The 25,773-nt window shown below is 36.1% G+C and overlaps 1 protein-coding gene across 5 annotated transcripts in view; it reads left to right on the top strand.

Moving 5' to 3' along the window:
* The window catches only part of LOC115209954 (proprotein convertase subtilisin/kexin type 4), a 187,111-nt gene that overhangs the window by 130,777 nt on the left and 30,561 nt on the right, over positions 1 to 25,773 (top strand). For all 5 annotated transcript variants that reach the window (XM_029778594.2, XM_029778595.2, XM_036500934.1 and 2 more), the window contains exons 13-14: positions 3,763 to 4,076; positions 8,845 to 9,014. In XM_029778594.2, the coding sequence (XP_029634454.1) occupies positions 3,763 to 4,076; positions 8,845 to 9,014 (484 nt within the window). The remainder of the gene's footprint in view (positions 1 to 3,762; positions 4,077 to 8,844; positions 9,015 to 25,773) is intronic.

Here is a 25,773-nt window from a genome sequence, read left to right on the forward strand (position 1 = left end):
GAATTTGAGCACAAGGGGCCTCCATGACAAAATTAAGCAATAGCTGTCACTTGCAAGCAAGTAAAAGCTAATAGCATGTTCCAAGATTTCACTAAATGCTTTAGGTACCTATTTAATTACAAACAGATTTAGACACCCACTCAGCCCTTCCAACTTTGACTCTGCAGAACATTGAGGATGTGACACCTGGAGGGAAAACTAGCTGCACCAATAGGTAATTAGTATGCATTTTCAGCTGAGTAGTCTACAGTAACATGAAATGAAGTGCCTTGCTGAAGGACACGATACACTACTGGGTCCAGAAATTGGACCCATGTCTTTATAATCATGATTCCAATTTGCCTAATGACAAAATACCTATTCTTTCTCTTTTACTCTTTTACTTGTTTCAGTCATTTGACTGCGGCCATGCTGGAGCATCGCCTTTAATCGAGCAACTCGACCCCGGGACTTATTCTTTTGTAAGCCCAGTACTTATTCTATCGGTCTCTTTTGCCAAACCGCTAAGTTATGGGGACGTAAACACAACAGCATCGGTTGTCAAGCGATGTTAAGGGGACAAACACAGACGCACAAACACACACACGCATATATATATATATATAGATATATATATATATATATATATATATATATATATATATATACATATATACAACAGGCTTCTTTCAGTTTCTGTCTGCCAAATCCACTCACAAGGCTTTGGTCGGCCCGAGACTATAGTAGAAGACACTTGCCCAAGGTGCCACGCAGTGGGACTGAACCCGGAACCATGTGGTTGGTAAACAAGCTACTTACCACACAGCCACTCCTGCGCCTATAATCATGAATCCAACATTCCTAATGATAAAATACAAGTTAGACCTCTTAAATCTAGCAGTAGTTCATCTGACAACTCTTTCGACCCAGCACATTGTGAGCCTGCTGTGATTGGTTTCTTGATCTACCTCTAGGATATTTATAGTTTTAGACTTTATATTATGCAAAACAATAAAAAATACCTCGTTTGGAATCAATATTGGTTATGTATGTTTGCGTATTTGTACATGAGAGTTTCTACTGAAAGTAATGCAAAAATGGACATATCTTAATATTATCTGACATAGGTAGTTCGCATTGCACATATTGGTTGAGAAACTCTTCTATAGTGACTTTTCTTTCTGTTCTTCTTTATTGCAATCAAATAATTAAATAGGAGCAGCAGTAACATGCAGTCGTTGTATTCTTGATGAAGGAGGCATGCAGACTATCCAACATCCACTGAAAGTTACAGGTTATATATGGAGAAGATACCACTGACAAAAATAATGTGAAGAAACGAATAAAGAAATTTAAAGAAGAGAAAACAGCATTAAAGACAAACCATGAGTGGAAGACCATTGGTTGCAATCATTATTATCATTTAGCATTCATTTTCCATGCTGGCATTGGTTTGATGGTAAGCTGGAGAGCTGTACCAAACTCCAGTCTGTTTTGGTTTGGTTTCTACAGCTGGATGCCCTTCCTAATGCCAACCACTCCACTGAATGTACTGGGTGCCTTTTACATGTCACTGGCATGGGTGCTCTTATGTGTCGCTGGCACAGGTACCTTTTATGTGTCACAGGCATGGGTACCTCACACATGTCAGCAGCACTGGCCACAACTAAGATTCCGTTAAGTGTGATATGTCTTCTCAAGCACAACAAATCACCCTTGGTCATTTGCTATTGCCTCTGTGAGATTCAACATCCGAAGATTTGATCACTGATGCTAATCACCAACAAGTTGATGGATTAATTCACAGAGACAAAGAAGTCACAATGGTAAGATCGCTGCACAACTGGATGGTGGAAAAACCTTGTCTACCAGGAATTGTGTACAAAGTGGCACCACGGTAGTTGACACTCAGTTTGAAGGAGAGAAGAGTGGAAGTCTGTTCTGATTTAATGGAAGTATTTGAAGCCAAAGTAGACAATTTTGACTCCAGTCAGGTGGCAGGAAATGTAATGTAGACATATCTTCATGATCTAGAAATGAAAGCTCAATCTATGGAATGGTGTCATACCTCTTCTCTGAAGGCTAAGACGTTCAAAAGCTTGTGGGTTTTTTTTAAGAAAGTCATGGTGACTGTTTTTGAGATAACAATTTTGATTTTCTGGAACATTGCTGTACTGTGAATAGTGAGTGGTACATTGGTACATTTGGGAAGCTACAAACTGAGAGAAGCTATTTGGAGGAAATTACCAAACAAAAATGTATTCATGAAGGCTTTTAAATACTTTATAGATTGCAATTCAAACGTTAAAAGATACAGAAGAGTTCGACTAACTTTGATATGTTTAAATTCCTTGAGGATTGACCTTGTATTTTATCTACAAGTGAAGAATGAAGATAAAATTGGGTTGTCACTTGACTGGTAAACTGTAGTCAAATGAATATAGATAGTAGACAAATGTGGACACAGTATTTATGTTATTTTAATAAAATAACGGAAATACTGTGACCAATAACTAAGCAATTCAACTTTTTGTGTCCGTATATACTTGAAACAAAACAAAATCGTATTAAGATTTAGAATATTCTATAAGGGAAACTACTCTGACATATATGCGAGTTATCTCCCTTAAATATACGAGCCAGTTTTATTTTCGTTTATTTTCGTTTTCGGTTCATTGGTGTGTGCGGAATGAATTTTGTTTTGTAAATTCGTGGATTTTAACCACTAATTTCTTAAAATATTGGGTACGAACGAATTTTTGTGAAATAGTGTTTGAAATAAAATACCTAGAGAAACCGTTCGCAACGCAAAATAAATGAAAATAATGTAGTAAAGTAGATAAATCAAATATTAATTACGGGGGTGAAAAAGAAAACATTAATTCAATTGCTAATATTATTTTAGCCTGATTTTGGCAAGTACAGGAGACAACTCTAGACACGCTTCGCTCTACTTACACCTCCTCAGCTAAGCGTAGATTTCCCAGATCTAGTAGAGAGAGAATCACAACAGTCGATGTACAGTAATATCTCAGGGTTATTCTCCCCTATTGCCTTGTACGATGTACATTATTTTACAGCACTAGAAAGGTTACCTTGTTCTTAGCAAGACAAGACTAAAAGGACCTCTCGACCCTGTTTTCTTTTGGCTTGCTTACTAATCACTCTAGGGCAGGGATTCTCAACCATTTTTTATTTTATTTATGGACCCCTTTGATTACTATTTTATTCTGGTATGCCCCAATAGCCATTTAATGTTTAAAAACTAGTTTTATAGAAACTTCTTTCAAAATTCCTATTTTGATTTTCACTTATTAACTTGTGTAGATTGACCTATGTAAAATGTTAGAGAAAGAAACCTGGCTGTTTCTTACAGTACATAGCAATATGTACATTGAAAGCAAAAATATTTCAGGGGCCCTTAAAATACTGTTGTGGATCCCCAACTTACTATTTTGTAGCATGAACCCCCAAAAATCTTATATGGACCTCGATTGAGAGCCATTGCTTTTGAGGATGTGTTGTGTGGCATTTTCCATTGAGGTGCGTAGACAGAGATGCTTTGTACACTGTGAGTGTACAGAGTGTTCAGTACACTACTTTTACTCAGGTAATGTGACCAAGAAGGGCAACAGACGAGAGAACAGTATCAGGAAGCCTGGAGTGTGTGGATGGGTGAAAGGAGTAAGCATATACATTTAATTGAAATTTTTTTGTTGCAAATTAATTAAAATGAATAACACTATTTCTTCTTTTTTCTTAATTTCATTTTAACCAACAAAGGCCCTTAATAAATTCTGTTGTCCGTAAAAGTTACCTGAAGGTAGATGGTTGTCAGGGCACAACAAATGGAGTTCAGTATTTGGAACATGTACAGGCACAGATAAGTTTAACATATTCTCGACGGGGTGACCTTAAAATCATGTTGACATCACCAAATGGCACACGCTCCGTATTACTTCCACCTCGGCCAAATGATCTTGTGGCAACAACATTTGATAATTGGCCTTTTCTCACAGTCCACTTCTGGGGAGAATATGCCATTGGTGAGTGGTTGTTGGAAATAGAAGATGTTTCAAATCACCACTCCAGTTCAGGTAATTATATTTCTTTTATCTTTTATTTGTTTCAGTAATTGGACTGTGGCTATTCTGGAGTACCACCTTAAGTGGTTTAGTCAGACAAATCAACCCCAATACTTATTTTTTTTTAATTAAAATCTGGTACTTATATTGTCTTCTTTTGCAGAACTACTAAGTTACAAGGATGTAAATAAACCCATACCAATTGTTGGAGACAGACACAAAGAAAGATATGCACACACACACACACGACGGGCTTCTTTCAGTTTCTGTCTACCAAATCCACTCACAAGGCTTTGGTCAGCCTGGGGCTTTAGTAGAAGATACTTGCCCAAGGTGTTACACAGCGGGTCTGAATCTTGGGAAGCAAACTTCTTAACACACAGCCATGCTAATTAATTTCAGTGAATATTTTGACTTTTTTGTTGAAATACATCCGTATATTTTATGTCTTAATTTTTTGAAGCATATCATTATCTGAACTGATGGAGAAAAAATTTTCAAAATATTAGCCTCTACTCTATTACTGTGTGATTTTCATGCTGGGCAAAATGCTTGGTAGCATTTGTTTGTCTTTACGTTCTGAGTTCAGATTCCACCAAGGTCAACTTTGCCTTTCATCCTTTTGGGATCAATAAAATAAGCACCAGGGTTGATATAATCAACTTGCCCCTTCACTCGAAATTTCAGGCCTTGTTCCTTTATTAAAAAGGATTTTTTTTTTTATTATTATTATTATTATTATTTTATTACTATCATTATTAAGGTGGCAAGCGGTAGAATTGTTGGCGTCGTCGTCGTTGTCATTATTATTATTATTATTATTAAGGTGGCAAGCGGTAGAATTGTTAGCACACTGGGCGAAATACTTAGTGGCAATTTGACCCATCTTCACATACTGAGTTCAAATTCCGCTGAGATCGATTTTATCTTTCACCCTTTCGGGGTCAATAAATTAAGTACCACTGAAACACTGAGGTCAGTTGGGGTCAATGTAATCAACTAGTCTCCTCCCCCAAAATTTCAGGCCTTACGCCTTTAGTAGAAAGGATAGGACAGTAGAACTAACGAATAGTTAATGGCCATTCAACAGTGTGTACATATATGTGGGATGCTTTCTGTGTGTGTGTATGATTATATATATATATATATATATATATATATATATATATATATATATTGTATATTTTTAAGCTTCTTTCTATATTTATATTTTTACATTTTTTTAATATTTACATTTGTTATTTCTTTTATAACTTTTTCTAGGTTTTTTTTTTCTTTTTTTTTTTTTGTCGTTTTTGCTTAATGAATAAACCCCTCCAGAAAATACAGATGGAGGGCCCTCGAAGGCAGCTGGTGGAGAGGACTGAGCCAAACCATCTTCTGGCAGCCCCTCCAACCTTGCTGATTTCCAAACAAACTTCATGTTTATCTGGCAGGGTTTGGGATCTGAGGATCATCAACTGTATGGAGTGGGGCTTGCAGTCAACATGATCAGCACACCACAAGGAGTATCTGAGCACATTATCACCATCAACTAAATCAGGCACCATCCATCTCATCAGCACCTATGTTCCCACACTGGCAGCTGAGAATGTAAACAAGGACAAGTTCTACAAAGACCTGCTAAAAGTGCTTGATCAAATGTTTGAAAAAAAAATGAAGTTTTCATCCTCGATGACTTCAGTACAAGAGTTGGGTCGTGTCAGCAGATGTGGCCAATTTGTCTTAGACATTTTGGAATTGGGAAGATCAACAAAAACAAACAGAGATTTTAGAATTCTACTCTAATAATTGCCTCTGTATTACAAGCACCTTCTACAATGACAAGGACTGAAAGAGAACAAAGACACCATCCTCCCTCATATGTAAAAGCTCTTGATTCTCTGTTGACATGAAAGATGCCGACGTAGTGACCCTATGTAAGAATAAGAGAGACAAGAGAGATTGCAACAACTGCACAGGCATTTCATTGCTATGTATTACAGGAAAAGTATTTGCCTGAATACTGTTGAAGCGCCTGCAGAAGTTAGCAGAGAGAGTTCTTCCAGAAAGTCAGAGTGGCTTCAGATCAAGATGATATTTTCTCTTTGACAGCTCCAAGAAATGTGTTGCAAACAAAGTCAACCCCTACGTGTGTCAGCTGTATGCCTAACTAAGGCATTTGATACAGTTAGTAGATCAGGATTGTGAATATTTCTTCAAAAGATTGGATGTCTACCAACTCTTTTCCAACTGATGTCCTTCCGTGGAGGTATGAAAGCCATGGTCCAGTTTGATCGTTCCACATCAGACGGCTTTGAGATCAGAATCAGGTTTAAACAGAGTTGAGTTCTGGTACTGACCCTTTTCAACATCTTTGCCCTGTTGTTGCAGATTGTCTTCAAAAAATCTCTTGGAAATGTCTGCCTTCACTGGAGAACTGATGAGTCCCTTTTTAATCTTGCATGCTTCAGAGCAAAAACCAAGACCGAGTCAACCTTGATCAGAGATTTCCTCCTTGCAGATGATGCAACACTGGTTGCTCACAGTGAGTCAACACTACAGACAATGATGGAGCACCTTTCACAAGCCTTCAAAGCATTTTCTCTTGTAATCAGCATCAAGAAGACTATCATTCGGACACAAAATAGCACAACTGAAGACAACATCATGCTGGACAAGACTTTGGGATTTAAAGAAATTCTGCTAATTTGGGTCCACAATAACTTCGACGACCTTCCTAGACAACTAAATTGGTGTCAGGATAGGAAATGCTGCTACATCTTTTGGTAGACTCAGCAAAAGAGCATGGAACACAGTCATCATCATCATCATCATCATCATCGTTTAACGTCCGTTATCCATGCTAGCATGGGTTGGACGGTTCGACCGGGGATCTGGGAAGCCAGAAGGCTGCACCAGGCTCCAGTCTTATCTGGCAATGTTTCTACAGCTGGATGCCCTTCCTAACGCCAACCACTCCGTGAGTGTAGTGGGTGCTTTTTACGTGCCACCTGCACAGGTGCCAGGCGAGGCTGGCAACGGCCACGGTCGGATTGGTGTATTTTATGTGCCACCGGCACGGAAGCCAGTCAAGGCGGCGCTAGCATCAGCCACGAGTCGGATAGTGCTTTTTACGTACCACCAGACCAGGGATCCTGGCTGGTTCAATTCGATTTCGATTTTGCTTGCCCAACATGTCTTCGCAAGCAAAAGGGGCTGGCATGGGTGCCTGTCGTATGGTCGGATTGGTGTATTTTACGTGCCACTGGCACAGAAGCCAGTGGAAGCGGCGCTGGCATCGGCCATGAGTCGGATAGTGCTTTTTACGTACCACCAGACCAGGGATCCTGGCTGGTTCAATTCGATTTCGATTTCGCTTTCGCTTGCCCCAACATGTCTTCGCAAGCAAAGAGGGTTGACATGGGTGCCTGTCGTCGGATGAGGTTCTATATCGACTTTGCTTGCCTCAACAGGTCTTTGTGTCCAAGGGAGGAAAGGCATTCATAAGTGGGCTGGGCTCACTTGTCCTGCCTGGTCTTCTCACGTACAGCATATTTCCAAAGGTCTCGGTTGCTGGTCATTTCCTCAGTGAGGCCTAAAGTTCGAAGGTCGTGCTTCACCACCTCGTCCCAGGTTTTCCTGAGTCTACCTCTTCCACGGGTTCCCTCAACTGCTAGGTATTGGTAGTGAATGCCAAAATAAGTATTTATGGAGCATACATACTGATCGCACACACACACCCCTCTATGGATCAGAGACCTGAACACTATACACTGGACAAGAGAAGAAGCTCAATGTCTTTCATTTGAGATGCCTGCACAAGATCTTTGGAATTACCTGGCAAGACAAAGTAGCCAACATGGAAGTCTTGAAACAGGCAGCACTTCTGAGCATGACAGCTATTCAGTGCAAAAGAAGACTAAGATGGTTTGGACATGTGAAACGGATGGATGAGGACAGAATTCCCAAATAGCTGTTATATGGCAAGTTGGCTTCAGATAGCAGATCCACAAGCTGATCGAAGCTGAGATTTGAAGACATATGCAAAAGCAGCCTGACCAAGTGCCATATCAATGCAAAAATTTGGGGAAAAGTTAGCTGACAGAACAGCATGAAAATCTTCAGTGAACAAAGGAGTCAAACAGCTTGAAGAAGGAAACATCTTGGCCCTCGAAGCCAAAGAAAGAAAGACATCACACTGCAGCCCTACACCACCTTCCTTGCTTGCAAATTTTGCAGCAGAACTTGCTCATCAAACATAGGATCAGCCATTAAAAGAAGCTGAGAAGCTGCAGGAAGAATACAAGTACTTAAGACATTCTCCACTGCTTAGACAATCTGTTAAGACATAAAGGGCTGATTATTATTATCATTATTATTAAGGGCAGATAAAAAGTACTAGTCATGCACTGGTACTATTATGGGTCAAATACTGTACTAATTGGGAATTTACTCTTTTGTTCAACAATTACTAATTATGGAAAGGGATTTTTCTCTATATATATACACAGGGTCAGCCAAAAGTCATGCACAGAATTATCGAAGACATGCTTCAATTATTCTAAAAGTGAATAAAATATATAAGATAATGAAGAATACACATACACTTGTACATGATGAACAAAATGAATAATAGTAATAATAATAATAACATAATATAATGTCAAGTGTTTTGGTGTGTAACTTTTAGCCCATCCTGTGTATATATGTGGGTGTGTATGCGTGTGTGAGTGTGTATATATATATATATATATATATATATATATAAAATTTCTCTTTGGTGTCTCTCTTTGACAAGGTACCCTAACTGACTGGAAGTTGATTTTGCATGGTACTCAAGAGAATCCTGTAAAGCATAGAATGAAATCAGGATTTGGAAATAGCATTACTGATTCCAATGACCTAGAAGTGTTTACAACCAAGTCTGAAGATCAGATTGATAAAGGAAGCAACCTATCTACTAATCAGGTGAGACACACTTTCATAGAAATTATCTTCCTCTGTCTTCATTGGGTAAAATAGTACGAAGGGGTCCTGAAAAGTTCCTGGCTTCTGAGTTATTTTACAGGGCTTAGAAAAACTGAAGGACTGCTGCTGCAATAAGTGTATGAATCTGAAAGGAGAATATGCTGAATAAAATCAATCATAATTAAATCCTCCCATGTTTTCTTTTGCCTCCCAAAGCCAGGAACTTTTCAGCACCCTCTCGTATGTATGTATGAGGAGGTGCTGAAAAATTCCTGGCTTTAAGGGTATCACAAAAGGCTTGGGTGGAGGCCCAACCTTCTGAGTTCTTTTACAGGGCTTAGAAAAAGTGAAGGACAATTGCAATTAGTGTGTGAATCTTAGAGGGGAATCATAATTAGCTGATGTCCCTGTGTTTTTTCTAACCCAAAAGCCAGGGACTTTGCAGCACCCCTCATATCTTCCTCTGTCTTCATTGTGTACAACAGTTAATTACAATGAGATTTCAATTTAAAGGTATATACTCATCTACTTTGTGTAAGAAACCTGTGGCATTCTTTAGACACCTATTTCTCCTTCCCTTCATCATCATCATCATGGATCCAAACAAATTTTGGATTTAGCTGAACGAATATTTGCTGGATAAATATTTAGCTTTAAAATTTGAAAGAAATAGTTTCAGTTTAAACTATGACAATCCTCGTGATTGTAATTACACAATTTGTTGTGAAGGTACATGGCTCAGTGGTTAGAGTGTCAGGTACACACATGAGGTAGTTGGTTCAATTCCCGGACTGGGCTGTGTGTTGTGTTCATGAGCAAGACACTTTATTTTACATTGTTCCTGTTCACTCAGCTGTAGAAATGAGTTGCAACATCACTGGTGCCAAGCTGTATCAGCCTTTGGCTTTCCTTTGGATAGCATTCGTGGTGTGGAGAGGGGATGCTGGTATGCATGGGCGACTCCTAGTTTTCCATAAAAACAGCCTTGCCTACACTTGTGCCTTGGAGGGTAACTTTCTAGGTGCATCCCATGGTCATTCATGACCAAAGGGGGTCTTTATCCTGTACCTTGTGAAGGTGATTAATACAACTGGCAGTAAGGGTCATTAACAACTGATAGTGATGGTAATTACACAATTTGTATTGGTTTTTATTACACAACAAGCTGTGATGTTTTTAGATGTAGTTAATTTGTTTCAGTCATTAGACTGAGGCCATGCTGGGGCACTGCCTTGAAGAGCTTTTAGTCAAATGAATCAACCCCAGTACTTTTATTTTAAGCCTGGTTCTTCTATCTATCTCTTTTTACCAAACTTTGCTAAGTTATGGTGACATAAACAAACCAACACCAGTTGTCAAGCAGTAGCGGGGGACAAACGCAGACACCAAGATACACACACACACATACACATTAACTCACATATATGACAGGCTTCCTTCAGTTTCCATTCACCAAATACACTTACTAGGCTTTGGTTGGCCTGAAGCTGTAGTAGAAGACACTTGCCCAAGGTGCCATGTAGTGGGATCAAACCTGGAACCATGTGGTTGAGAAGCAAGCTACTTACCACGTAGCCACACTTGTGCCTGTTATAATTCTAGTTAGAAATTTTAAAAAGAAGTAATCGTTTTTTTCAATACTCCTCAGCTTTTCAGAACCCATCTCTGTTTGAACCCAGCATAATATAGTCGACTTGATCTTTTCATTAAAGATATCAGGTCTTTTCCTGGGAACTGCCACACAAAGTCTTACATGGAATACTGTTTTAATATGCATTAATTAGTTACACTAATGTCTTTCATGATTACCATTATCTTCATCCATGATATCTCATACAAGTTGTGGATGGAAGCACTCCGTCGGTTATGACGATGAGGGTTCCGGTTGATCCGAATCAACAGAACAGCCTGCTCGTGAAATTAACGTGTAAGTGGCTGAGCACTCCACAGACACGTGTACCCTTAACGTAGTTCTCGGGGATATTCAGCGTGACACAGAGAGTGACAAGGCCGGCCCTTTGAAATACAGATACAACAGAAACAGGAAGTAAGAGTAAGAGAAAGTTGTGGTGAAAGAGTACAGCAGGGATCACCACCATCCCTGCCGGAGCCTCGTGGAGCTTTAGGTGTTTTCGCTCAATAAACACTCACAACGCCCGGTCTGGGAATCGAAACCGCAATCCTATGACCGCGAGTCCGCTGCCCTAACCACTGGGCCATTGCGCCTCCATACAAGTTGTATATAATATCTTATATAATGTTTATGCATTATCAGCAACAGCAACATTATTTTCACCCACTTTTTTATGCTGGCATAGTTAGAACGGTTTTTCTACAGCAGTGCTTTAAAGTCAAATGCTCTTTCTATCATCAACCCTTTTAGTCCCTTCAAGTGGCTTGCCATGATGCAGTACCCCTAGTCATAAAACTACGACGAAAATGTGTTTCTACATACATATATTACTACTGATGCTCTTCCTGTTGTCAACTCTCACCTGTTTCCAAGCAAGGTGATATTTCTCCATGGCTTGACAGTTTTTCATAGAATATCTTTATATATAAAACTAACGTTGTGTGTGTGTGTGTCTGTCTACTCCGATTTAGATTCCTAACTACTCCCACATTTTGCGATGCAGTTTAACTAAAAGCGGGTATCTTATAGTCGTGATTCATATCGAGCCCTTCTGGGTATTAGCACGCGTCTACGATGAGTCTACGATTTTAAAAAAATTATTTACCATCATTTTTCCGCATTTTTAATGATTTTTGCTCGGGTTATATAAAGGAAGTAACTCTCTAAAAATGCTTATATAGTTATTTCCCTTACAAACCTGAGCAACGCCGGGTGGTACTGCTAGTTAGAAATAAATAACATTCATGTAATGTCAAGACAAGGCAGAGAGACAGAGAGAGAGACTCATATATACATAACAAGCTTCTTACAGTTTCTGTCTATCAAATCCATTCACAAGGCTTTGATCAGCCTGTGGCTCAAGGGGCCACACAGTGATACTGAATTCGAACACCACATATGGCTAGGAAGCAAACTTGTTAATCGGGTCACCTCACCTGCACCTAATTATTATTCATACCAACAGATTACATTGTCAATAAAAACTTGATAATAGGTATTAGCAGCACTAATTTGATACAGAAAAGAGAAACAAATCTGCTGATATGACATAGCAGAAAAAAATTATATCTTATTTGAAATGATGGCATGAAATATGCTCTGTCATGTAATCAATAATGTGGTTACTCATCCAAAGATAGATATGAGGTTTATATTCTGTTTCTTGTATCGTTTCTCTATCATGTTTTAAGTTTATGCATTTATTATTTCGTATCAAATGACATTAGGCGCATATATATGGTGGCTGTCTGCTAAACTGCAGTGCTTCACCACTTCTTATACCTAGTGTGAGATCTTAAATGACTTTTATGCTCTGAAAGGTGCTGGAAGAGCTGATCACATAAACTGAAGCAATATCTCATTGGTTCCATTTTCCATTTGTTTATTATGAATTTATGTATGTATTTATGTGCATATATCTATCCATCTAGCTATCTATATGCACATACACATATGCATATATATGTATATATACATATACACATATATGTATGTATATATATGTGTGTAGATGCAGGCATGCTTGCTAGCCAACCATGTGGTCTTGTGTTCAGTGCCGCTGTGCGGTACCTTGGGCTAGTATCTTCAACTATACTCTCAAGCTGACCAAAGCCACATGAGTAAATTCGGCAGATGGAAATTGAAAGAAGCTCATCATAAATGTGTATGTTTACGTGTATACTTGTTCTGTCATCATGTAGTGGTTGTAAATGAGCATCCCTGTCATACCAGTGATGTTCATTTCCGGTAATCTGTGGTGAAATATTACCTCCCTTGGCAACAAGTGAGGGTTGGAAACAGGAAAGGCATTCAACCATAGATAATCTGCCTCTGCAAATTCTGAAAAGTAAGCATTAATTAATAATGACGATGGTGGTGGTGGTGGTGGCGGCAGTGGTGGTGGTGGTTGTGGTGGTGGCAGTGGCAGCAGTGGTGGTGCATAAAAAATAGTTTAATTGCTAATTCATGAGAAAAATCATATTCTGATATATGGAAGAATTCAAATCTCTTTGTCTCATTTTTGTGGAATTCTTTACTGTTTTTTTTTGCATTGTTCATATTAAATCTTATCAGTTTGCTTTGTAACAAAAATTTTCTGCTTGTTTTCAATTCTTTTCTACATATATATAAAAAGAAAACGTATTTATGTTTATTAAATTAATATTTTTGAGAAGTTGTTGTACATATTGTTATGTCATGTCCTTGTTATTGTTGTTGCTTATATGTGGGTCTGTACTAATTGAAAAAAACATGATCAAAAGCATTCCTGCCATGACCATCCTGTCCTTTTATTCAATCAAAGTACATCTAGGGCAACCTTATGCAAAGTAGTCTTCTTCTTAAGGTGCTAAGGTGTATCGTGATGGAAATTTGGTTGACATTTCCAGCAGGTCAAACAACCATGTAGTGGTTCACTTGTTGACTTGTACTGCTTATTGACAATTGTGTTGATGTTGCTGTCATGTTTGGGGCATTTCTTTTGGCTCTTAACATTCTGAGTTCAAATCCTACTGAATCAATAAAAATAAGTACCAGTTGAACAGTGAGGTTGATGTAATTGACATTTGCTGGCCTTATGCCAAAATTTGAAACAATTATCATTATCATTATTATGATGATGATTATTATTATTATTATTATTATTATTATTATTATTATTAAGGCAGCTAGCTGGCAGAATCATTACAGGATTGAAAGAAATGTTTTGCAATATTTCCTCTAACTCATTACATTCTGAGTTCAAATTTTGCCGAGGTCGGCTTTGCCTTTCAATCTTTGGGATCAATGAAGTACCAGTCAAGTACTGGGTTTAATGTACTCAACTAGCCCCCCTCCTCCCCAAAATTTCAGACTCTGTGTCTATAGTTGAAAGAACTATTATTTTTATCATTGCTTTTATTATTATTATTTTTTTATTTTTGCTTTTATTATTATTTTTTTTTATGTTTGCTTTTATTATTATTATTCTCCTATTGTGACAGTAATTGTTGTATTGTTATTTTTCTCAAGTAGAATCTTGATCTACTTCATTCAACCTTTGACTAAGGGATGGAGGGAGTTTTACATATACATCAAAATTCAGGTTTCATCACTAGGCATTGACATTCATGTTATTGCTAATGGTATATATATATAACATGAAAGAAATTGGTTCAACAAGGAACTGTTAAGCCCATCAAATAAATATATATATCGCTAGCCACTACACATTCTTTATTTTCTCTCCTTGTTTCTTTCTGTGTTCCTTTCTGTTAAAGAGCATAGGCTCGAAACATTAAAGACTTTTTCACTTCCCGAGCGTTATACTAATACATCTGTTTGTTGACTACACCACCTGTCTTCATCTTTTGTTTTTTGTGAATTCTCCCTACATATATATATAATTGCAGCGTGGAATGTGTTTATAAGCCATTTTTAAAAAAAACACTCACAAAAACCATTAGATTCACTTCAACATTTAAATTTAATTTGCATCAAAATATTTTTATTTTGAAAATGCAACCTGTTCACTGACAAAATTTCATGCTGCATCAGCTCCTTGTTGAACCAATTTTGTCAGTGAATAGGTCACGGTTTCAAAGTGAAAGAATATTTTGACACCAGTTAAATTTACATATTGAAGTGAATCTAATGGGTTTTTTTGTGTTTTTTAAATGGCTTGTAAACACCTTCCGTGCTGCAATTGTTTTTGTTTCAGCACACAATCTCAAATCAAGTCGCTTGCTATGCAAGTACATTAGATGATGTATGAGGGTTCAGCAATTTCTTGCCAAACAATGACACAGATGATTTGGCTATAGTGATCAAATGATTGTTTGTGTATGCATAAGCTCACTCCCTCCATAAAATTGACATTACCTGTACAGGTGCACCATGTGTCATATATCAGGTGATGAAATGATTGCAAGGCAATGTGAAATGAAGTGCTATGCACAAGAACAGAACACAACCCTTAGTCTGGGAATTGAACCCATGATCTCACAATCATGAGTGCAACACCTTAACCACTGTATGTGTGTGTGTGTATCCAACAGTATCAGCGCCAAGCAGCATTTAGGTATAAGGTGAACTTTAGGTTAGTTAAAATATGCTTGTGAGATTTTTCAACTTCTAAAAGCAGATTCACTATGTTACTGTAGAGAAAAATTCTCTCTTATGGTAAAAGGTGTAAAAACATCATATCTGCCCAGTGTGTAACCCCCCCCCTCCCCGGCCGTTGAATTCCCAGATGCAGTGTTTCTAGTTCTTTAGTCATTATCAGTGGGAAATACTAAAGAGAGGTAACTCTGGGCAGATTTAAAGCCGTAGCTTTAACTAAAATACAGTGTACAACTTTGAGTTGCAGTATTTAGTGATAATCACACATGCACGCACGCACACACACACACACACACACACGGCTATGTGGTCAAGAAGTTTTCTTGCCAAACTGCATAGTTTCAGGTCCAGTCCCACTGTATGGAACCTTGAGCTAGTGTCTTCTATAGACCTAAGCTGACCAAAGTCTTGTATTTGGATTGAGTACCAGAAACTGAAAGAAGCCTGCTGTATATATGTCTGAGTATGTTACTGCCTCCTTGTCTGAACAAGTGCTACCATTATATAAGCAGTGCCATTTGTTTCCAGTCTTTTGTAGAAATGTGTCTGGTCATGGGGAAATATTACTTTACTTAGAAACAGGCGAGGATTAGTGACTGGAATGACGTCTGACTGTAAAAAATCTGCCTCAGCAAATCCCCTCAGATCCATGTGAGCATGGAAATGTAGATGTTAAAATGATGATATTATATATTGAATATTCTCAGTTATCGACTAAAAAAAGACCACCATGCAATAAAGAACTCAATGCATGTTATGATGAAACATTTATATACTTTTATGCAATTATATTTTCTCTAAAAGTGAAAACATTCTACTTCAGTTTTTAATCAGATCATGAAGCAATCCCTTACATTATGCAAGAAAATCTTCTGTTAATGTGGAATCTCATAGTGTGAAACATGCTTTTCTTTGCGTTCCATGTCAATGGGAAAATAGGTTTTATGTTCCAATACTCTACATTACACCAAGATTTTCAGGAGCACAACACTTCAGCATTGTAGGGGACGCACGCACACACTAACACACACACACACACACACACACACACATAGGAAAGAAGAAAGACAGCTTTCTTTCACTTTTCTTCATGCTTATATGAATATTGTATAAAAATATCAGTGTTAGCCAACCCAGCCATATTTGTTCATAATGTTAGTTCTGAAACAAATGATTCCACATACAGAGAAAACACATATATATTTATATATATATATATACACACACATATATACATATAATATATATATACACACACACACACACACACACACACATATATATATATATATATATATGTTGAACCATTAATTCCTACAAATTTTTTTCTGTTTCTTTTTTCTGTCCTCTCTCTATTTTCTTCCCTCTTAACCTTTCTGTCAAAGAGCATTAGGCTTCAAACGTCAAAGACTTTTCCATTCTTCTCAAGCATCAAACTAATACACCAGTCTTTGTCTTTTGTTTCTGTAAATTCGAACTATATATATATATATGTGTGTGTGTGTGTCCCTGTATCTTAGCAATTCAGCCAAACAGACCAATACAATAAGTATCAGACTTCAAAAATAAGTACTGGGGTTGGTTCATTCAACTGAAAATGGCCACATTCTAATGACTGAAACAAGTAAAAGAAAAGATGTATGTATATTTAGTTATATGTATGTATGTGTGTATATATGCATATTATATGATGAACTCTCCGGTCGTTAGATGACATATGAAGGTTCAACAATTTCTTACCGAACAACCACACAGATGATTTGTTTATAGGCGGCGAGCTGGCAGAAACGTTAGCACGCCGGGCGAAGTGCGTAGCCGTATTTCGTCTGTCGTTACGTTCTGAGTTCAAATTCCGCCAAGGTCGACTTTGCCTTTCATCCTTTCGGGGTTGATAAATTAAGTACCAGTTACGCACTGGGGTCGATGTAATCGACTTAATACCTATGTCTGTCCTTGTTTGTCCCCTCTGTCTTTAGCCCCTTGTGGGTAATAAAGAAATAGATGATTTGTTTATAGTGGTCAAATGTTTGTGTAGACATAAGCTTACTCCCATCATCAGATCGACATTACCTGAACAGGTGTCACGTGTCAGATGTCAAAATGATCGCAGAGCAACGTGAAATGAAGTGCTTTGCTGAAGAACACAACACAATGCCTAATCTGGGAATCAAACCCACAGTCTCACAGTTGTGAGTGCAACACCTTAACCACTAAGCCATGTACCTACACACACACATACATTTTGGAAAATTTTCTCTAGCTAGTAAATCATTTCAGAACTTACATCAGATGCAATATGTTGACTGAAGAATATAGTATTATGTAAGAGTTACTTTACACAACTGCCAGAAACACGCTTTAAGTGCATCAAAATATCACCTTATGTTTCGTGTTTATTCCGAGATATATATATGTATATGATATGAACACACTATATATATGTATATATGTATATATACAAAATGAGAAAATGGAGAAATATATCTAAATCATTCATCCACTATCAGATAATACCGAATCATATACTTTATTAAAACACTACACAAGAGCATTAAGATTAGACATTGATACAGTACAACAATTACAATAAATATAATGAGATATAACTAAATAAATATAACAAGATATAAAAATACATATACATTATAACTGACAGCTGTTTCGGCCATGCAGATAAGTATGTCTCATTTAACCTATATTAGCCATATATTGCAGGTATAAATGAGACATTAACAAAAATATCTTATGGCCTCTTCGGAGATATATATATATATATATGTATCTGTGTGTGTGTATATATATATAAGTTCAGCAAAATTTAGATTCAAATGAATATGGTACTTAAGTTAGATGCACCAGAATTCTGTATGGTGTTATCCATATAAATCCATGGGGTGATTATAATCAAAATAAGCAACAAGAATAACTCTGGTAATTTGGTACGATCGTTTTGCACAACATCATTTTATTAAATGTTGTAAGTATTACAACAGTTTTAAAATGCATATATATATATATATAAATATATATATGTATCTGTGTATATAGTGTATATATATATATATATATATATATATATATATATATAAAGTTAGTAAAATTGATAAAAATGGTTCAGTGAACTTGCCATGTGGAGTGGAAAATCCAATGTTTCTGACAGTCTTTCATCAAGAAATAGTTGAAAGAAGAGAAATTAATGAGACACAGCAGAGTCTTACATCCCTTTCCAAGATGTTGGACTTTTCACTCCTTACAGCAAGTCCAGTGTCCTTTTATCAATTTTACTACATATTATATATAAATCTTGCCATTGCAGACCAACACAAAACTGTTTGAAATCTGTTTGATCATATACTATGAGTTATGTATCAAATTGTTTTTGTTTTCTTATTTCCGTGGCAATATTGAAATAAATTGAAGAATGTATATATTTCTTAAGTATATTATTTATAGCTTAGCTTACAGTTTGGTTCATATTTCTGTTTTCAGTTGAAAAATCTGTTTGTATGGTGGAAGCATTATTTTTCTGGACTTTTAGTGAAAATATTCACCTAAAGAAATAAAATTCTTCATTGAAAAAAACAAAGGAAGTGACTATTTTATTTTAGATTTTTTTATTAGGTTTTTCTTAATTTTTTAAAGTTTTTTTTCTTTGTTTCATCATTATTGTGGCATTTGTTTACTTGTCGATAAATTATCAATGCATGTAGGAATTAGAGTAAGTGGGGTTAAATTCATTGCAGTATTTGATGATAGAGTTTACACTTGCATTTGAAACCCCAGTAGAGGTGTTACTCTATGGTGATGCATGAATGACACCCATACCAGTGACACGTAAAAGCCACCCAGTACATCTGTGAAGTGGTTGGCATTGGGAAGAGCATCCAGCCATAGAAATCAAGACCAAACTATTCAATAAAATTATGATACAGGGTTTTAGCTGAAATCGCTTTAAAACAGGACGTTTGCGACACAGTTGTGTTAGTATTGAAAGGCTTAAATGTCAAAAGGTGCATCTTTTTGGTGGTTATTGTTGCTATTGTTTTTGTTCAACCCCAGGTCAACTCTTATCAAATAGATCTATTATCAAAGACATTTCAGCCTGGACCATCCCATTGTTTTGTATAATTGGCAATACATTACCTTATTCTTGCTTTCTTGTTTAAGATGACTACAAGTGGTTTGAGAGAGAGAGAGAGAGAGAGATAGATCTGGCTGCTATTTCTAGGAGGTAGTACATCTGCATTGAAGCTCTCTCAGTAGTTCATGTGACTCCTTCATTACTCCACTGACAAAAAAAAAAAAAAAATGAAAAGCTGTTAAATATCCCTCAAGAAAATACTGCTTTTTCACAAAAGCAAAGGCTTGCTACAGTAACTGAACCATAACAAAAAATTTAGGGGCTGAAGCCCAAGCTTAATATGTAACTAGGTATTTTGCCGCCTTTGTTTTGTGACATTATTCTAAAGATAATATAGCACAATTCACTACTGCTTTTTTCTTTACCTCAACTTCCTTTATTGTTTTTATACTATAAGTTAGAATCCGTAAAGTATACTAGCCATCTCAATATAGCTAACCACAAAGGGTGGGTGTTACTGTAGCTTTTAGCCCCAGGAGATCATCGTCTCCAGCTGGCTTTTGACACACTTTCTGTGCTCTTATGATATTTGCAAAGGGAGGTCATCCCTCTCTCGTAAACCTAAGTGATACGCACAGACTGCAGTTTCGAGGTAATTTGCCTCTTGTCAACGTACGGTAATCACCGGTTTTTGATGAAGAGAGACCTGTTTGCGAATATCTATTTAATGTTTTCAGAATCCTCTTCTAAGAAAAACACACCATGTGTAACAATCGTTTAGAAAATAGCCAAGGACTCAGTTTCTAATAAACTTAGTAGTTACAAATCTTGATATGACTATGAAATGATACAGGTCAAAAAGAGTATGAACAACACAGCTTCCCATTTCTGCTCATCTGTAAATCTCAGGTTTTACATCATTCATCATCATCATCATCATTTTACATTTGCTTTCTATGATAGCATGGGTTGGATGGGCTGTTATGGTCTTAGTCAGTTGGAAGGCCAACCTAACTAACTCAGATCATAATAACCTATCCATAATCTATAGAAACAAAGCCAAAACTGAAACTGTATGTTTCAGTTTGCACTTTGTTTCTATAACTGGATGCACTTCCTATCACCAATCACTTTACTGTGCCCTGGGTGAATGTTATCACAGCTACTTTTATGTAAGTGATCAGTAGTGTTTTTGCTTCCTGGAGTTTGGGTAAGTTTGTATGCCATCTAAAGATACCCTTCCTAACACCAACCACTTTACAGAGTATACTGCGTGTTTTTTTTAATTTTTACGTGGCACCAATATATATATAGATATAGATATATAGATATATTAACATATGAGCAAGTACAACCTGTTTCATGGTGGAAATGTCACAAACTGTTACCCTCACCAAGCAGGCCTGGTGAGGAGAGTTGCTAGAAACCTAGCTTCTAGAGGGGCAGATGAACCCACTCTATGATCAACATCTAGCAAATGTGTGTGGTCAATGCCCAGAATGTCATAAAACTACTGGGAATGAGATGCCCCCAAGCTGTCTTTAAACCATGTGTTTAAGATATATAACCAGAGGAATGTAGTTTTTAAGGTAGTTGTAACACATCTTGCTCCATTTTTCTGCTGTCATTTCCTCTAAAATATCCAGAATAATGGTTCAGTAAAGTTGTCTTCCAACCTCTTGAACCCTCATCTACTGCCAATGAGCAATAAAAAGAATATTTTGAAAACTTGCATGTTGGTAGAGTCCAGATTTGTGTGTGTGTGCGTGCAATTATGTTTTCTGCTTTTCTTTGTACTGATAGCATTCGAACAATACAGTGACAATTGCTTTATGTCTCCTGTAAACAATGTTTCGTCACTTAAGTTTCTTTATAGTTTCAATAAGTAAAAACCAGTTAAAATCAGCAAAATTATCATACAGTTTCTTATTTGAAACAAGGGTTAATAATAGGAAGGTTTTCCTGCTGCATAATGATTTAAAATTTTGACACAGAGCCAGCAATTTTTGAGGAGAGGAGGAAGTCAGTTGCATTTTCACCCTTACTTGACTAGTACTTATTATATCAACTCTAGAAGGATGAAGGGCAAAGTGGACCTTGACAGAATTTGAGCCTAGAATGTAAAGACAGATGAAATGCTGCCACTAAGCATTTTGTATGGTGTGCTAATGATTCTGCCAGCTCATTACCTTTTCCTGCCGTATAAATACTTATTTCTTTACTACCCACAAGGGGCTAAACACAGAGAGGACAAACAAGGACAGACAAACGGATTAAGTCGATTATATCGACACCAGTGCATAACTGGTACTTATTTAATCGACCCCGAAAGGATGAAAGGCAAAGTCGACCTCGGCGGAATTTGAACTCAGAACGTAGTGGCAGACGAAATACCGCAAAGCATTTCGTCCAGCGTGCTAACGTTTCTGCCAGCTCGCCTGTATAAATACTGCCACTATAAACCTTGTCCAAGTCATGCCAGTGTGGTCAAATCAAGTGTAATATCACTATCAATGATTTCTATTCAACCTAGATGTCTTGTTTTTTCTTTATGGGATTGTTTTTTGCTTTCTGAAATGTCATGTGGAGTAGTTAAATTTTTAATCACTGGCCTTTATGCAGTGTTGTTCACAGATTTCTCATTGGATGCACAGTCACATTGTGCAAGTTTTCTAAATTTTTAGTCCATTGATCATTGGCAGTCATTGGTTCTTTCATAAGTTTTGTACTCATCTATAGGTCTGATAGGCATTTGGCCTGTTGTACTCAGACTACACATTACCTTATTCTTGCTAAAGAAACCTCTGATACCCATGTGTCATCCACATTCTGGACTTCAGTGCTCAGCTGCCAATTTTTTTCGTTACACTGATTTGTTTCTGGACTGCAGCCTTTTCTTGAAGGCTAGCTTTTCTTTTGCATTCAGTTTTTGTTGTTTTACTCAGCATAAACAGTCGTTGCTATTTGTCAGTCAGCATTCTCATTAAAGCAGTCTTGATGTTTTCCTACCATAAAGCCCAAGGACTTCTGACATGTGTTTTCAGTAGTGTAGTAATACTCCATGATATTGATCTGAAAAGTTCCCAATTTAGACAAATTTTAAAATCTAGCTACAATATCTCAAACACTCATGAACTACTTGTGAAATATTTATCAAGGACCAAAAACTATACATGAACAGTTCCCCAAATAAAGTATTATTTTCACACCCAAAGATTGCACCATGCCCTGTTTGTTTCTTTCTTGTGCAAATGATAAAAGCTCTCCTAGAAGTGAACCTTTTTCCTGAAGAGCAGGAAGGATATAGGAAAAGCTGTAATGAATGTAAAGATAGTTATTGATCAATAAAACCCGACCTGAATTTTACTGGAGAAGGAAGAAGAATCTGAATACGACATGGATTAACTTAGAAACCATTTAATGGAGTTTTTATTAATCCTAAAATAAGACGGGGCAAATATCATATGCATATATAATAATTGATACACCCAACAACATGAAATTGAAAAATAGAGAAATGATTGCTAAAATCCAAAGTAAATAGAGTATATTAAAAGGGCAGTATCTTGTAGAAAAAGTATATTCCAAAGAAATTTCTCCCTACCTTCCTTTCTTTATTACTAATTAAGCTACATGTTGTTCCATACTTGGCCAAAATATAATGTGGTGTTGATTAACCTTTGTATAATAGATAATATGTCTTGTTTGCTAGACATACAGCATAGCAACCGTAAATCCTACTACAGTCAGCTGAGTGGTTATAGTCTGGAAAATAGCTGTTTGAGTTGGTAGGTCATCTCAAGCAAGCCAACAATATCTAGAAATGTTTGAATATTGATTTAAAAAAAAAACAATTAGAGTAAAGTATTGTCAAATGAAAGAAAAGAACAGGAAAATATATAGTAAACCTTTCAGCTTAATGCTTAAAAATATTACGTAAGGTTATATGTATCAGTGCTCTAACTGTTCAGTATTATTTTCCTAACCTTAGAGGTCTTCTCCAACTAGGTAATTATGATATCCAGATAGTCCAGAACCTTGAGAAAATCATTGACATTCTCTAGTATTCAAAGTCAACAAATATAAAATATGAAGTGGCATTATGAGATTAATACCGAGCTTAGTGGAAAGTTTATTCGAATTAAATATGTTAAAAACATTGTAACAATCAAGATTTATGTCTTTTGCATAGATGTATGGTAAAATCTTGAACAAACTGATGACCTGGGTATTTACAAAGGAATCACATTAAGTATTCTACCTTTTAAGGCTTAAGCCTAAGCTAAATATACCATTAGGACATGTCCAGTTAAGAATATTTCTGTCCTAAAAAGATGGATTGGAGATTCGCAGAAACAGTAAAATTTTGGTCAAACTTCCTCCAATATTTTTCTTATGTGGCCTCTTGTTTCTTAAATTCAAATCTTTCAGTGTATTTGTCTTCATCTTTTAAGGGTTGATAAAAAAACCCTAATGTTAATGAATCTAATGCTAATAGCTGGCCTCATAAACCCCTGTGTTTTCTCAGAAGATATTTAAACACTTGTATATTCACTATTTTATGTTTTATACATTATAAATATTTATATTCTCTATACTATCAATTAAATATCAGAATATATATTAAAATGTCTGTTTTCTATTAAGTTATTTGTTATATAATTTCATATTTTATTTGCCCATTGTTGATACCTACTTTTTGCATTTCAATCAATGTACAAAATTTGGCAGGGTTTTTATGGAAAATAACTGGCTTGCTGAAGAGAATTTTGGCAGTTCTACTTTGGAAACTTCCTGGCTCACTGGACAGAAATTTATCTTTAATACAAGAATTCTAATCAAATTGTTCATCTGAGAAGTCTAAGTTCTCTTATTCTTGAATCGTGTTTTCTCTGGACCAAGTTAACTTCATTTATCTTTAATGAATATAACTTAAGTTATCAAAATGAATATAACTTGAGTTATGAAATTTTCAAAGTTTTTTTTTTAACTTAAATGGAAAATAGATAAATTTTGTCCAAATTTCTGAAACAAGGACTTATAAGTGATATACATTGATATATTCAGACTAATGTCCTAATCTTGGTTGTTTCACTCACAACTCCTTTTAACCATTGTACACCCTGCCCTCATTCAGCTGCCTTTTGCATTTGGTAATATTCTCAGAACTGTTTCCCTTTGTTAAATTCTTTGGGATTTTAGATTATTCTCTTATTAGTAGTTATTAATTTCCCTGGTGTGGACCACAGGATGTGGACAATCTATCTTCATGGATTAAATGAGTTTGGTTTGAGAAAGTTACCAAATACAACCGGTACCTGAAGATGGCCAGAGAGTACAATAGTTGAAATGTTGTGACTATAACAACCAAAACAAGTACAGTAGTCCATATATAACAATGGAAAATAATGCCTTACATTAGTATTCATAGAAAGCTCTTTAGTATTCAAATAATAGGATTTACTTTATCAACATCAAAACAGAGGCATGAAATGATGTAACATTCTATTTAGTTTTTTCGTTTGCCTATTTATTTCCAAAGTGTGGTTAAGGACATGGTGGTGGATTATTTATGTTTATAGTTTACAACCGCTTGGGTACATAGTTGCTTTCTTCTTTTTTTCTTTTGTAAGTAGTTAATAAAATAGAGATATTCAAATATTAAGTAAGCTGATATTTTATTAAGGGTTTCTTCTCTCATAACATTTTAGTTGTCTGTTAATACTTTGCACTTAGTTACGTATTCAGTTGCCTGTGAGTAAAAATTATTATGTAAAAGGCATGTAAAAAAATGTTTGCTTTAAGGATCAAATTTAACATCAAACTAATACCAAATGCTGGTGATTGGCTTTGCAATTATATTTCCTGGAAGTTGCTTTCATTTAATAAATATTTCAAATTGATGCAATGTTTATTTTCATAAACTTAAATATGAAGCACTATAGAAGTTACATTAGAACCATAAGAAGCTATTTCTAGTACATTGGATGTAGAAGTTATATCATGATATTGCAAGCAAATTAAGAAAAATGGTACTTAGAATTTTTTTTTTTTTTTTCCCCCCCAAATATGAGACCAATTAATGGCTCAGTCTTTCCCTTCACTATAGTTGTAAATAATTGGAACATTCAATACTTAGACATACATGTATTTAAGTAAACTCAGATAATTGACAAAAGATACATAATTAAAACATTTCTTCTCAAACAAATTTTTTAAAAAAATATTTTTGTTTGGTTTCAAGGTTACTCACATCTATTTGAGAAGTCGTTATTTCTCTCATCTATTAACATGCATGCTTGACCCTGTGCATTTATTTACAGAAATAAAGCAAAACTTTGGCAGAAATATACATTTTTTTTTTATTGTAATTTATTAAAATATGGTTACCTTCTTCATTCAGAATATATAAAAACAAATTTTTGTAATAAAGAATAAAAATACCA

This window comes from Octopus sinensis, linkage group LG3 (genome assembly GCF_006345805.1).
Source record: "Octopus sinensis linkage group LG3, ASM634580v1, whole genome shotgun sequence".
NCBI lineage: Eukaryota > Metazoa > Mollusca > Cephalopoda > Octopoda > Octopodidae > Octopus > Octopus sinensis.